At 43.3% G+C, this 15,639-nt stretch overlaps 1 protein-coding gene across 1 annotated transcript; it reads left to right on the top strand.

Moving 5' to 3' along the window:
* Positions 1-631: 631 nt before the first annotated feature.
* Positions 632-15,532, top strand: lrrcc1 (leucine rich repeat and coiled-coil centrosomal protein 1). The gene is made up of 19 exons (XM_054769459.1): positions 632-958; positions 1,690-1,895; positions 1,959-2,024; positions 2,102-2,269; positions 2,897-3,048; positions 3,843-3,992; positions 6,871-7,034; positions 7,366-7,531; positions 7,613-7,761; positions 9,509-9,713; positions 10,014-10,153; positions 10,840-11,041; positions 11,156-11,341; positions 11,402-11,576; positions 13,599-13,762; positions 13,823-14,031; positions 14,112-14,249; positions 14,312-14,447; positions 15,303-15,532. The coding sequence occupies exons 1-19, from the start codon at positions 915-917 to the stop codon at positions 15,417-15,419; spliced, it is 2,937 nt and encodes a 978-aa protein (XP_054625434.1). The 5' UTR covers positions 632-914; the 3' UTR covers positions 15,420-15,532.
* The last annotated feature ends 107 nt before the right edge of the window (positions 15,533-15,639 follow it).

Here is a 15,639-nt window from a genome sequence, read left to right on the forward strand (position 1 = left end):
AAAATTGAGCTTTCGAGAAGTCGAAAAAGACAAAAAAAGTTGTAAATTTACAATCAGAATGTTGTGAATTTACAAAAATGAAGTTGCAAATTTACAAGAAATAAGCCATGAAGTCAGGAGAATAAAGTTGTTAATTTACAAGAAAAAAGTTGTACATTTACAAGAAAAAAAGTTGCAAATTAAAGAGACTAATGTCATATATTTATGAGAGAAAAGTCTTAAATTTACCAGAATAAAGTTGTAAATTGACAAAAAAACATTTTTGAGAGCTCTGGCAAAAGGTAACCCTTTTTTTTACCGATCGAAATTTTTTTCCATGTCCCCTCAGGGGCTCCGTAGAAAGGTACTGTGTGAATGAATGATCAGTAATAGAGTATAGTAATATTACTGTATAATAGTAATAGACATGCAGGAGGGGTAGGATTTACATATGATCTGCTTCTTTCTGCTTTCTGCTTTTCACACATGTTGAATTGTGTTAACGTAACCACGTGATGTACCGTAATGTAACTTGTTAAACATGCCGAAATCAAGTAAATATAAGAAAATAGTAAGTAGTACCTCCGTGTGGGCACGCGTTGACCTTAGTGGGCGGAGCCGGTGACCCATCCAGGAAGTGCCGATCGGTGACGTCACGGAAGCAGGAAGTGCGATGTCAGAAGCGGCTAGTTCAACACTGAAGAAGCTAAACAAAACATCCAACTTCGTGTTGAGTTAACTATTATAGAAATTGTTAGATTCCCAGACTATATAACGGATTTTTTAGAATTCGTGTGAGTTCTCGACCGTATTTCGATTTTTTGCTCCTCCCTGCTATTAAAGCCTGCTATTGGGAGCCTGCTATTAAAGCGGCTGCGAACTTGATAGTTTGCCGGAGTTTGTCTTTTTCTTGGAACTGCAGTTAAGTTTATGTTATGGAAGAAAAGGAAATAAGTCTCATTGACAAGAATATTTCAAGGTAAGTGCAGTTCGGTCTTTATCTTTAGACGATCTCGGTTAGGGAGGAGCGATTATTTCCAATGCTGGGAAACTACTTTTAAGAAAGTAATGACTTACAGTACAGGAATTACTCCTTCATAAATATAATTAGTTACCGGGGAGAATAATTATTGCATTACTTGGGATTTAGTTTAGTAGTGTCATGAGATTAGGCTGAGGGCTGAGCTCGTGACTTGCGATCATGTGACGTCACATCCGTTTGCCATTGTCGCATGTCGAAATCATTCAAATATGTATTTCAGAAAAAGCTCATACTGAGAATCACAATTTATACTAAAATCCAAACATTCTGTGCAAACATGAAAACATTGTTGGAACTGGAAAGTGTGAAATGCAGACACCTGGAAGAATATCCAGGGATGTTCCACCGAGGGCTTGGAAGTGGGGTTCTTCCACCAGCGTGTAAAATCCGCCTAAAATCGGTTATGGAGCTCAAAGAGTGCAGCGAAACGATGAAGGACATACAGTATACCAGAATGTATTCATGCACACTGATTGGGAGTAAGAACGCAAATGGACATGTTACTAGCATTATTTTCATTATGTCTGACGCCGAGTTAAGCTTTCACTGCTTTTCCATCATCTTGTTGTCAACTACTTCACGATTGGAGCAAACAATGTTATTTGCTTTAACCCCCGAATTATTGCACAAACGTACTGAGCGTGCTTATGCTGTCTCCTCTTGTGTAGTTTACTGGCGGTTCCCTTGCATCCCTCGGCAACATCACTCATCCTGCACTGCAACAACGTCCCGAGGATCGAGGGCCTGGACTCGGCGTGGCGCCTGAGACACCTGGACCTGTCCTCCAACTGCATCTCCAAGATTGAGGGTCTCAGCGCTCTCACTTCCCTGAGGACTTTGAATTTGTCCTGCAACACCATAAGCAAGGCTGAGGGTGAGCCGCCCCGTAGTGTTGTCGAGTAAGTCTGTGTTTAACGGCTTCTCCTCGCCACCGCAGGACTGAACGGCCTTGTCAATTTAACACGATTAGATTTATCCTTCAATCAGATTAACAACCTTGCCGGTGAGTTGAATAGCGGCTGTTTGGGGACCGGTTTGACACATTGGGCAGTGTCGGTTCTTACTGTACGTGTTCACCAGGTTTGTTGCATCTCCATGGCCCGGGAAGCAAGCTGAGGTGCCTCAGTCTCCATAGCAACCACCTGGGCAGCATCGACCACCTCCTGCAGTGCCTGCTGGGATTGCAAGGTTTACGAGAGCTCCTTTTGAGCCAAGACGGCAAAGATAACCCGCTGTGTAGGTCACCAGGTGAGGCACTGGCTACCATTGTGATGCAATCCTTCATGCCTGCTGCTATACGACATAGAACAGACGGAGTTGGCCAATAAAACCTCAATTGACGTTACTACCCTGGTGCCAATAATATTGATATTTGGATGGTCAACCCACTGCGAGTAAACGTACAGCGGAACCTCAAAGGTCCAACACAATCCGTTGTTGACATTTGAAAATCATTGTTTCCACAGGAAGTCAGAGATCGATTATCGACGATAATTTGTAGCACAATTATCGACCAGCGAAATTCGTTAGCGTGACAGGCCTCCTTACTGCATTCATTGTGTTTGTTTATTTTAGGCGTAAATTCTTCTTCTTCAGCTTCTTAACAGCACGTGTTCTATCTAACTGCTCCTTCTTTTTCAGTAAGTGTCTAAAAAAGGGAGCTCTTAAATGAAACTATTTGTTATCATGATTATATTTGTCCAAACAAGTGTACCTTAAGTTGTACCGGCCATTACAATGGATCAATCAACTGAAGAAACAAGGCTGGTCTCATCATTTATGCCATGACTGTACTTAATGCAATGTCACGCAAGCCAAAGAAAAAGCAGGAAGAAGAAAAAGCCTCTTTTGAGGCTTTGGCTTGTTTTTGTGCAGGTTATCGGGAGGTCATCATGCGGTCGCTGCCGCAAGTGTTGGCTCTGGACGGCCTGGATTGGCTGGGAAACCCAACTCCCTCACAGGCTGACAGTCTGTGTGACATTCCTGGGCTGGAGAACTACATGGACCTCCTCCTCTCCTCAGATGCGGTGATTAACTCTTTCAATACCAATTTATACTGTACATCTTTATAATCCCGAACGGCCCATCCCAAAGACGTATTTATACATCTTTTACGTTTTTTTTGCGTGAGATGCAAAAAGAGGTGATGACGCAACTGCACAATAATGGATGTCACTTTTAGGAAGTTTTAAGCCATAAAAACATCCACAAGGTGGCAGAAGTGCATTGGATAAGAGCTCCGCATGTGAATTTGAATGGGGAAAAAACACACATGACAGCAAGGAGGGAAATTCTAACACGTGCACACAAACAGTTCAGTTCTGAATGCGAAAGTTGTAAATAGTTGATGGTGTTATATTTGTAAATAAATTGTTCTTTTGATGTTTTATGTGTTTATGTTGGTATAGGTGTTTAAATATTTGAGCTGTCACAGAAGCAAAAAATATTTGTGTCAAAGTGAAAGTTGTGCTTGAAATGCATCTTTTCACTATAAGCTGCTTTTAGTCAGGAACTGATATTTTCCTGAAACTTACCTATGTTCCACTGCTGATTACTAAAGAACGAAAAAAGCAAACTGTTTTTTCCTGATGAAAGACGGGAGTGTAATGTTTTTTTTGGTAGGTTCCATGTTTATAAAAGCATACAACACAATAATCTGTGTGCCTTGAAGGATCAGTCCAAATGGTCTAAAATGGCCGCTACTGAAGGGGTTGTCTTTTGAAAAAGGGCTGGGATTGAAGGAGTTGATGACCTCTACATGTGTGATTGTAATGAAAGAATATTACAATAATGTATTTTTTATTCATTCTTTCCTCTGCAGGACGCTCGTCTGGCCACACCAGGCATCAATGCGGTTCTGGCGGATCCGGTGGCGCCGCCCAAGAGGCAGCATGTCATCGATAATGATGGACCACCTAACGAAGAACGGGTCAAGAAACTGGAGCAGCAGGTGTCCCGCCTCATTCTGCAGGTGCTCTGTTTCAAACATTACTTCTCCATTCACATTCTACGCCCACTTTGACACCCAAACTCCTGATGAGCAGAGAGGGTGGCTGGACTTGGGGAGCACACAGGACTCACCTCTCATGGTGACATCATGATGTGCGCAGGGTTCTAAACAAAACAAACCCACGAAAAGCAGCAGGCCCAGACAACATCTCAGGACGTGCACTTTGGGTTTGCTCATCAGAGCTAGCTGATGTGCTTGCTGACATATTTAACCTGTCGCTTGCACAAGCATCTGTACCGACCTGCTTTAAGTCCACCACCATAGTGCCCGTACCCAACAAGAGCAACGTGACCTGCTTAAATGACTATCGCCCTATTGCACTCACTCCTATTGTTATGAAGTGCTTTGAAAGAATAGTCATGACCCACATCAAAAAGAGCATCCCGGCCACTGTGGACCCTCTACAGTTTGCATATCGCCAGAACCGGTCCACTGATGATGCAGTCAACACTGCCATCCACACAGCCCTTTCTCACCTACAGGGCCAGGACACATATGTCAGAATGCTATTTATAGACTATAGCTCTGCTTTTAATACAGTCAGCCCCCACAAACTCACAAATAAGCTCCTCACACTTGGCCTGTCACCCTCCCTCTGTAACTGGGTGTTTAACTTTCTAACAGGCAGACCCCAGTCAGTCAGAGTCCACAATCGCACATCCAGCTCAAGAATTGTGAGCACTGGGACCCCACAGGGGTGTGTGCTGAGTCCGCTCCTCTACACGCTCTTCACCTACGATTGCGTGGCCTCCCAGAACAACACCAGCATCATTAAATTTGCGGATGACACTACAGTCATCGGACTGATCACTGGTGGTGTTGAAACATCATACAGAAGAGAGGTGGCGGACCTCATAGCTTGGTGTCGTGATAACAATCTCCTTCTCAATACAGATAAGACTAAAGAGATGATCATCGACCCAAGAACAAGGGAAAAGGAGCCACATAGACCCCTGTTTATTGATGAGACTGAGGTGGAGAGGGTGAAAACCTTCAAGTTCCTTGGCACACACATCAGCGAGGACCTCACCTGGTCTCACAACACCCAACAAATTCTGAAGAAGTCCCAAAGGAGACTGTACTTCCTGAGAAGACTGAGGAAATTTGGCATGTCCACCACAACCCTGAGTTGCTTCTACAGATGCACTATGGAAAGTGTCCTTACCGCCTCCATCACTGTTTGGTACGGTAACTGTACAACACGTGATAGGAAGGCACTCCAGCGGGTGATCAAGACCTCACAGAACATTGTTGGGGCAGCCCTCCCCTCACTGCAAGACATTTATAAAACTAGAGTCCTACGCAGAACACACAACCTCATCAAGGACAGCACACATCCACAACACTCATTATTCACACTCCTACCGTCAGGCAGACGCTACAGGAGTTTGAAGTCCAGGACCACAAGGCTGGCAAACAGCTTTTACCCATCAGGCTTCTCAACGAAGGCTTCTCACACACGCCACATGCAACACACGCACACACACACATAACACTATTTATTTATTTATTAGTATTATTTATTTGTATTAATGTCTCTTCTGTTGTTGTTGCTTAATTTATTGGTATTTATGTTTCTTATGTTCTTATTCATTTTCTTGTGTTTTCTTTCTTTTTTTGGGAGAATGAACAGAACAATAATTTTATTGCATAGTATAACTGCCTGTTTTAATGTGCATATGACAATAAAACTCTTGAGTCTTGAATCTTGACATGGTTCCTTTTGGACCTACATAACCAAACATGGTTCCTTGCTCTGTTGGACTACAAGTTATGATATTTTTATGATATGCAATACAAGGGAAGGTCAGATAAGGTTTGCTGTGTAGTCTTTTAAAGGGCAAGGAAGCATGCAGTGGGATGCAAAGGCCTGGGCACCCCTGACAATTTCCATTATTTTCATTTGAATGTAAGAAGTACCTGATGGACGGAGCAGTGTTTCAGGGGTGAAATGAGGTTTATTGGATGAACAGAAGATGTGCAACATGCGTCACCACACCACTTCATTTCAAAATGATCTTCTTTTGCATACCACGGGCGACCCACTACAAGTCAATGTTCTAGTTCTTTGGAAGAGGTCTGTGGGTTGTCTTTGACGGTCTTTGTCTGATATTTTCCTGGCTGAGCCTGTTTGTGCTCTTCCATTTCCTCATGATGTCCCTCACAGCAGAAATTGATCGCTGAAACATCTGAGGGAGCTTTCTGTAGCCTTAGCGTAAACCATGATGTTGAACAATCTTCATTTTCGGGTCATGTGACAGCTGTTTTGAGCACCCCCGTGTTGCCCGTCTTCTTCACAGGAGGTTAAAATGAGAAAACCAACTTGCAAGTGGCCGCCTTCAGTACCTTAGATTAGATGCTTGGATACACCTGTCTATGAAATTCAAGGCTTAATGAGCTCACAAAACCCATTTTGTGTTCCAGTTAACAAGTGCTAGGTAGATAGAGGTATTCAAACCAACGCAATGACAGGGGTGCCCAAATATCTGCACCTGTCTAATTGTGTTGTGATGCATATTGCATATCTCGTGTTAGTCCAATAAACCTCACTTCACTCCTGAAATACTACTGTGTCCATTAAAATGAAATAATAGATCCAAATATCCATTTATTTATTCATAAAATGATGGAAATTGTCAGGGGTGCCCAAACTTTTGCATACGTCTGTATTTGCTTACTTGGAAAAGTGCAATAAAGGATTGTGTCACAAAATGGTGTAAAATGGCCGCAACTGAAGGTGTTGTCTTTTGAAAACTGTCTGGGATTGAATGAGTTGATAATAAGATAACTCAGTGTGATTATTTGTGTTTATTATTATTATATTCCTTACTTAACTCAGGCGTCTGCAAGGCACAAGTCCGATCTTCTGAGCAAAAAAGTACGGACAGCCGGGAAGGACACGGACCGCACGTCAGAGAGTGATTGCGACAGCGCCAAGGAAAACTGCGGGCGAACGAGGATCCCCAAATATCGTAAAAGTGCAACAACAAGGAGACCAGACAGGTGATTTGTTTGTTCGGCCCCATGAAGGATCTTTTTTCCCCCCGTCTGTTAGGGATTTATTTCTGCATATTTGCACTTCATTTCACTCAATATCATCGGGTAGAGGAATTCCTTCCGAGACAGGAGAGGACGTCCTCCCGTGAGTAACGATGGTGCCACTAGGGTCAGCATCTTAGTTGGTGACACCGACGTTAGTCATCTAAGTGAAAAAGCAAATAACTACTCAATTCTAAGTTATATTACCTGTCAAAGTGGACGAGTCACCTTTTTGGACTTTCTGGGTGGCAAAACACTGTCAAGGTTGCTTACTTGCCATTGTTGTTTGTTGCAGTGACCAGGAGAATCTCAAACAGAAGAGTTCAAGGTCCGCTGTTGGACCCAGGAGGTCTTCTTCCACGAGAAAAGCAGGCACAGAGGCGTCAGGGCTAACGAGGAGGGTCCCGCTGAGAGCTTCAAGCGACGTGAAATCCAAGTTCAATGAGGAGGAAACCTACAGGGTACACACTGGGGAGAATAAAAGCTCATTGGTGGCACGGCAAGCTTATTTTTGACTCATGTTTCATCTGTTGTTTACTCAGGCTATTGTGGAGGAGCGTGACCAGGAGAGGGAGAGGCGCTGGAAGGCGGAGCAGGCTGTCATCAAGCTCACAGAGGAGCTGAAGTGCCTGAAGACGAAAGCCAGTGAGGAGAAAGACCTGCAGAGCATGGCCATGCACACCACAGACAGGTACACCTGCACACACCAATGTACTGCTTTTTCAAACATATATTCATGAATAAATCATTCTGTTTCATGGTTTCATGAATATGACCTGTTATTAGTCAAATATGCATATCAAAGCTAATTGTACACATTTTTTACCTAAATGAAGCATTTTGTAGAATAAAAATAACTAAATGAAGTCAAATACAGATATAACGTATTCAGAAGGCACATTCAAAGATGCTGTGATCACGTAGTATTGTGCACTGGTCACTAGGTGTCGGTAATGTTACTGTAATTTGGGCGGGACACACAAGCACCAGACCTGATTGCTGCAACAGGCTTTTATTGCAGCTTCGAATGATCTCACAACAGGCACAATAATCCCAAACACGGGCTACTGTTGTGGATGTAACCCATGCCAAGCTGAAACCCGACTATGAACCCTCGACATCACTTCCTGTTCTCCCGCCACTCGGCTCCCCTAGCACACGAACACATTTATAGCAACACACATGAGCACAACTCTTTTTTTATGTCTTATTGTCTTGTATTATGTCTACTGTATTGGACAATAGAAGTATAAGGGTTGACTATAGGGGTGCTATTTCATGTCTAGAAGGCTCTAATGTTAAAAACATATTTAGAAGGTTGTAAAAATGTTTTTCTATGCTTAATGTGCCTTATTTTCTCTTATGTCTACTATATTGGGTAATAGGAGTGTAAAGGTGACTATAGGAGTGTTATTTCATGTCTAGAGGTGTCTAATAATGTTAAAAACATATTTGGAAGGTTGTAAAAATGTTTTTCTATGCTTAATGTGTCTTATTTTTCTTATGTCTACTATATTGGGTAATAGGAGTGTAAAGGTGACTATAGGGTTGTTATTTTATGTCTAGAGGGCTCTAATCATGTTAAAAAAGCGTATTTAGAAGGTTGTAAACAGGTTTACTATGTCTTATGTCTTATTTTCTTTTATATCTCTTATATTGGGTAATAGGAGTGTAAAGGTGACTATAAGGGTGTTATTTCATGTCTAGAGGGCTCTAATACTATTAATAAGTATATTTAGAAGGTGGTAAACAGTTTTTTTATGCTCTAACCACCAAAGTATTCCATTTCTAAATAAGGAATCCGTCTTTGTAGAAATTCACTTATCTTTTACTTGGACTTGGACACGCTCTTACATTCATGCACGTAATGAAGACAAGTCAAAGTGGAATGACATACAATTAAAGTGCATCCTACTGCTACGAGATGCTTCTATATAGAGTTCTTCTTCTTATTATTATTATTACCAAAATCTGACAAAGCCTCAGAGGATGTAGTTAGTGAGAGTACGCACAGCACTTGCACATGATTGATCTCAGCTGCTCTGGGCACTCTTTTATCGTTTCCTATCATTTCCCATGAGACATGACACTTGAACAATGAGCACAATTTGCGACAAAATTATCTGTTGGCCGCCTATCTGCCACAACGTCCGAGCAGAGTCGGCTAATAAATCCTCTCATCAACCTGCACCATACCAATTATGCCCTGCTTCTTCGACACACTATAATTACCCTGATGAAATAGTCCATTCTCTGTATTCCTGATGCCATTTGGCTGGGAGACGAGGCCTAGCAGATAAATCTGCATCATGATCGCAATTAGACGCATATGTCAGCAATATTGCATGAATCAATGTTTGCCTCGGCCAGTGACGCTGCGCAAGATCATCATGGTGCATGTGTGCATGAACATGAGGCGGTCCGACCTCTTCATCCAGGCTGAAAGACCTGTTGCTGAAGGAGCGATCGGGACACTGTGAACTGCAGACCCGCGTTGAGGAGCTGCAGGGCAGGTGCGGGTCTCTGACACAGCAGCTGCAAAGGACCCGCAGCGGCGAGGAGCAGCAGAAGAACTTACTGCGCAGACTGGAGGAAAAGATCTCCCAGGGAGACGCACACCGGGCTCACCAGCAGGCTGAAGAGGTACACAAGCAGTCACCCCCCAATCTTCATGTTCTTCCTCTTAGCAAGGCATTTTGGGCTGGGCTTGTAACTTTGTGGGAAGGTTCTCTTCTGGATGAATGGACATACTTGGTAGAAAGAAGAATGGAAGCTGTTACCGCTGACTCACCTTGGTTCTGATGAGCGCTGAGGATCAGACAATCAATGCTTTCTGCTGGTGTTCCAGCAGCGTACGGGTTCAGCATTGAACAAAAAGGGTCTCAGGAAGGCTCCCATGAATGTTTTTCTGCCCTCCCCCACCCTCCCTCCCTCTCCTTTCAGATGAAGCGGCACCAGGAGCTGGAGAACAAGGTAGCGGCCCTGAAGCGGGAGTTAGACATCCAGAGAGCCAGTGTGTGCCAGCACAAAGAAAAAGTGCAGCAGCTGCAGGAACTGCTGGCAAACAGAGAACAAGAGCACAGGTACTCCTCAGGGGTGCCTTTTGTTTGTGTTCTTGCCCATCGCACCACTTCCTCGCTGGCAGTGTCAGTCGTTTTTAGTCATTGCAGAATTCCATTCGCTATGTTGCGCTCTGCTCTGCTAAAAAGGTTATGTTTTCATCAGGATGGCTTAGCCTCTTTCTTTCTTTGCGCTTCTGTGTTTTTAAAATTCATCTTCTGGACATGCGGCCAACAAACGCTAAAGAGAAACCACAAATGGATTCAAATGCTATTTATTTATTATGGTGTGTGTAAAACTAAGACAGGAAATATAAGCACTAAATGTATACGGAGCCACCGTTCATTCAGTCCGAGCATGGACTTTGTTTTTCAGTGAGAAGATTATAACGTCGCTGTTTGATGTGTGTGATAACATGCTGGCACGTGCTAGCATGAAATAAGTTGAGGTTATGTACACATTAGCGCGAAGTGACATCATCAGCTCTTACCTTTATGCATTCCCACATAGTGTCAGCATTTGGGAGCAAATCTGAGGTGAAAGAAAAAGACTGCAAATACAGTATAGTAGTCTATCTGTGCAGTTACATGGTACGTTCAAGGACCGTCCAACAAACCAGCAAACAACATAAACATGCAAAAACTGGGATTTCTATCTGGAGTAAATGAATGGCCAATATTTCCAAAACTGATGTCCCCTCTGTCCACAGGAAGCAGCTGGAGATGCGGCTACAGCCTGGCGGGGCCGACTTCCTCGCAGCGGTGGCAAAAGAAGTGGCGTCCCAGATCCAAGCACACAATAAGAGGGAGTCTGAGCTGAAGGAGACACTGGAGGAAGGCAAGATAGCGTACGCAGCCCTGGAGAACGAATTCCGCATGGCGCTCACCATCGAGGCCGCACGCTTCTCTGAGGTCTGCCATACAAATGACACCCCCCCACACACCATCCTGTCATTTTCCCTCTTGCCATTGATGGATACGATGGTCCAAACAGGTAACACTTACTCCTAGATGACTTTCTTGCAGGTGAAGAAGGCGTGCGATAAAATTACTGCAAAGCTGTCGGAGCTCAGAGTGACCCTGGCTGACTCGCAGCTGAAGGAGAAGAAATCTGCCTCCCTGGTGCAGGATCTCACAGCCTTAGCCAAGGAGCAGAAGAGCCGTATTTCAGAGCTCATCAAAGCCAAGAGGGACACCGTGATGGAGCTGAAGGTAGTGAATAGAAAGGAGATGTTCAAAGCTGCCTTCATACCATGTATGTCTTCCCGACAGAGGCGCACTCACGCCCTGGAAGCCGAGATGGATCAGGGCCACCGTCTGGGCCTTCAGCTGGAGATGCTGAAGAAAGAGAAGGAGCGGCTGTCATCTCAGTTCACGGCACAGGAATCTGTCATAGACGGCCTCAGGGCAGAAAGAAAGCTTTGGGGCCAAGAGCTCGCTCAGCAAGGTGGGACAACTTCGCTTCTACTTGCTCTCGCTACTGCGAGGGAATCCTACGGGGGCACGGCACACATTTATTGGCATGCATCTTTTATAGTTTGGACTGCCTTTCTTGAAGGAGACAGACACCGCTTGGCTTCATGCTTCTTACTTACGGGGGCGGGCACATATGCACACTTCTTATCTATTAGAGCTAGAAACCTCCACCAATGCCCAAACTACATTCCTCATGTGGGAAAACAGTGGATTAATGGCGTTACAGGAAGAGAAACCATATTTGGTAACTTAACATTGAACTATGTGGTTTATTGTTAACTCCTTCAATCCCAGCCATTTTCCAAAAGACAACCCCTTCAGTGACGGCCATTTTACACCATTTGGACTGATCTTTCAAGGCACACAGAATATTGTGTTGTATGGTTATATAAACATGGAACCTACCAAAACAAACACTACACTCCAAGTTTCAGGAAAATATCAGTTCCCGACTAAAACAGGGCATAAACCAGCTTTTTGTGAAAAGATACATTTCAAGCACAACTTTCACTTGCTTTTGTCCCAACTTAAATATCTATACCACAATATAAACAACACAAAAACGGCTTGTTTTACATCAAAATAACAATTTATTTACAAATATAACAGCATCAACTATTTACAGTTTTCACATTTGGAACTAAACCGTGTGTGTGCACGAGTGTGCATGCGTTAAAATTTCCCTACCATGCGTAAACTTCTGAACACTACACTCCTCCACGCTCTCTCACTTCCTCCTTGCTGTCGAGTGTGTTAATACATGCAAGAGATCCATGCCGAGCTCTTATCAAAGGCACTACTGCCGCCTTGTGGCCGTTTTTCTGGCTTAAAACTGCTTGAAAAGTGACCTCTTTTATTGTGTTCTTGCGTCATCACCTCTTTTTGCCTCTCGTGCAATAACAAAAACAAAAGATGTATAAATAGTCTTTGGGAGCGAGCGTTCAGGTTTTTCAAAAAAGTATATACATCTTTGGTATTGATGACAATAATGGAAAAAGGTTATAGTTAAATAGCATGTAAGAACAGTATATTAAGATTATGAATATAATTTTTAAAAATCCACAATATATTTTTTAATTGTAAAAAAAACCTATAATAATACAGTATATGGGGTGCACGATAATTATTGAGCCGATTATGACGATAAATCTGATAACATTAAAAATAGTTCCGATAGGCTCCACTGAGGCGACATTACTCGTACTGTGCTGATGAGCTCATTTTTTCGAAGACATTTCGCGTGCTGGTTGTACCAAATGCTACACGATGAGTGAGGGAAAAAAACCATCGAGCACACAAAAAAACCTTATCGGCCACCCGAAACACCAGCGCCGCGGCATTTGAAAAGTGCAGAAGGTTCACCAGAGACCTCTGTGGCGTCAGAACGGCTGCTCGGAGCGTGCGCCCGAATACAGTGCACCTTGCTGGGCCACAGCAGGTAGCTCTTCCCCGTCTATACTCTGGTTCTCCAGACAGTAGTGATGTGGTAGTAGTCTTGTCATCATATTTCAACCGGTACAGTTGGTCAAATCCTCATTTGTTCCAGTCCTTCTTACCTCCAGGTGCCCACAAACTACACTTACATCTCAATAAAAATGGTAGCTATAAAGAAGTTATCGGTACCAGAAGAAGCAGAAAGTATTCGGTATCGGTTTGAAAATAAAGATATCGTGCATGACTACTAATTTATATATTTGGAATTTGAGGGAATACAATAAATACCTGCATGTACAAAAAACAAATAAATTAGAACATGATATAATATATATGAATCGTGGCACTCAGATCCAAAGATTCAACTTGGCTTGATTATTTTATTTTATGACATAGTCAATGTGTGGGTTTCACCTCAATTTCATGTAAAAATCCTTGGAAGCATACCTACTTTTCATTTTCAAAATACAAGTTAATACTTGAAAACCTTCACAGGCTTCCCTCAAAGCAGCAAGCCCACTCTGGTTGAAACATAACCTCTTTGCTGCGTGTTTACCAGGAGCATCCCTGGCTCAGGACCGTGGCCGACTGGAGGCCAGGGTAGAGGCGCTGTGCGCTGAGCTGGAGGCGCAGAAGAAGCAGGCTGAGAGGGACAGCGGCGCCCTCAGAATCAAAGGCAAAATCATGGAGGATCAAACAGAAACCATCCGCAAGCTCAAAGAGGTAGAGGAGGTGAAGCTAATGAGTACAAACCTCGTCAACATGCCACACCCTGCTGTGTAGACCTTGCAGGAGCGCGAGGAGCTGATACGCAGGCTACGTGAGGAGGAAGCCCGAGCCCAGAAGACCTTCCAGCTGCAGCTCGAGGAGGAAACGTCTCGGCTGTCCGATCTGAGAGAACGCGTGGAGCACCTCAGCCTGCGCAAGGAGGAGCTGAGGCAGCAGTTGGACGACAAGGAGGTGGAGATTGAGGAGGTGAAACGAGTTCACAGGTAAATTGTGCTGGCAGGTAGACAGACGCATGAGCCTGGTTTGCTCAGCAGGAGGGTTCTTCTCTCTTGGTTTGATTTAGTGAGGCCAGTAAAAAGTGGCAGGAGAAGGCTGACCTCCTTACTCAGCTGGAGAGCCAAGTGAAGCGCATGAAGGACAACTTCGACAGCAAGGAACGCTCGCTCCTGGAAGAGAGAGATAAAGTGGCAGAAGAGCACAGGTCCGTTGGCAGTGGTGTGGAGGGGTTTGGTGATGATGTTTCATCATCATATCATCCTTCAGAGCTGCGACAGAGAAGCTACGCTGCATGGACGACGCCTTTCACCTGCGGCTGGAGTCTCTGCAGGCCGCCCATCAAGCTGAGCTGCTTCAGCTGGCCAATGACAAGCACAGCCAGATAGAAGCGGCCAATCGGAAGGTAACCTGCTGTGTTACAACTGACAGACTTTACGCTTACACTTTTTGAGTGCGTAGCGCGTTCTCGTTGAGAATGATAGCAAACCCACTCAACACGTGTGCAGCCTCAATCACCGCCATCTTCGCTGCACTAACTTCTGTGGTTGCAATTCACAATTTAAAAGGAGAGAAGAAGAGAAAGCGGATAAATATTGCAGTTGTCATATGTTAAGTACGCAGTGTACATAGTACTGTATAATAGTCCCTCGTTTATGACGGTTCATTGGTTCCAGACCTGACCGTGATGAATTCTTATTTATAAATTTTAATATTAATAATATTAATAATATTTTTGTAGTTTGATTATAGAAAACCTGTTTACGATGTTCTAAATATACTTTTTAGCATTACTAGAGCTCTCTAGACTTGAAATAACACCCCTATAGTCACCTTTACATTCCTATTACCCACAATAGTGGGTAAATATAAATTAGACACAATATAGACTCACACATGTTAGCAGTGGGAGAGTTTTTTGTTGTTCTTTTTTTTTTTACTTCCAGTTCTGGACAGTACTTCCTGTGCTGGCCATTGTCTCACCATCAATGCAATGTTACTGGCGCCTAGTGACCAGCATAGAATATTACAAATCATCACAACGTCTTTCAATACATCTTCTGAATGCCTAATATTTGTATTTTACTTCATTTAGCCATTTTCCAAACGTTTGGCCTGTGCTGTGTGTGTATATGCTGTATATTTAAATGTGAGAGAGTGAAGCACGAAGTGGCAACGGATCACTGTATACATATTAAGTGTAAGTACAGAAGTGAAAGAGTATTGTGTTTCACTGCTTACTGTGTTTTGTTTATCGCAGGTGTTTGAAGTGGAGGAGGAGATGCGTCAACTGCTGCTGGAGACGGAAGCCAACAAGAGAATGACGGAGAAGAAAATGAAACGTCTTACTTGCGCACTCAAGGATTTCAACTTGTGAATATCACAGTTGGCCGTGTGTGGATTAAAAGTTGCTGGTGTACAGCTGTAATTAAAAATGTATTTATTTTCCATAAGATAGTTTGTAAAGCAAATTATATTACATTATCATTTTCAATGTGTCATTTTTTTTAAACCAACAAATTCTATTGGTAGTAAATATTTTTTTCTTTATTTTTGACAAGATGCTTCTCCATCCCATTTTTTCTCACTTTTTACTG

Source organism: Dunckerocampus dactyliophorus, chromosome 2, assembly GCF_027744805.1.
Source record: "Dunckerocampus dactyliophorus isolate RoL2022-P2 chromosome 2, RoL_Ddac_1.1, whole genome shotgun sequence".
Lineage (NCBI taxonomy): Eukaryota > Metazoa > Chordata > Actinopteri > Syngnathiformes > Syngnathidae > Dunckerocampus > Dunckerocampus dactyliophorus.

Excerpts from the sequence above, each read along its gene's own strand:
- lrrcc1 (XM_054769459.1), top strand. The coding sequence starts at position 915 with ATGGAAGAAAAGGAAATAAGTCTCATTGACAAGAATATTTCAAG. Across the intron at positions 2,025-2,101 it reads TCAGATTAACAACCTTGCCG|GTTTGTTGCATCTCCATGGC; the intron begins GTGAGTTGAATA and ends CGTGTTCACCAG. Across the intron at positions 11,042-11,155 it reads AGGCCGCACGCTTCTCTGAG|GTGAAGAAGGCGTGCGATAA; the intron begins GTCTGCCATACA and ends ACTTTCTTGCAG.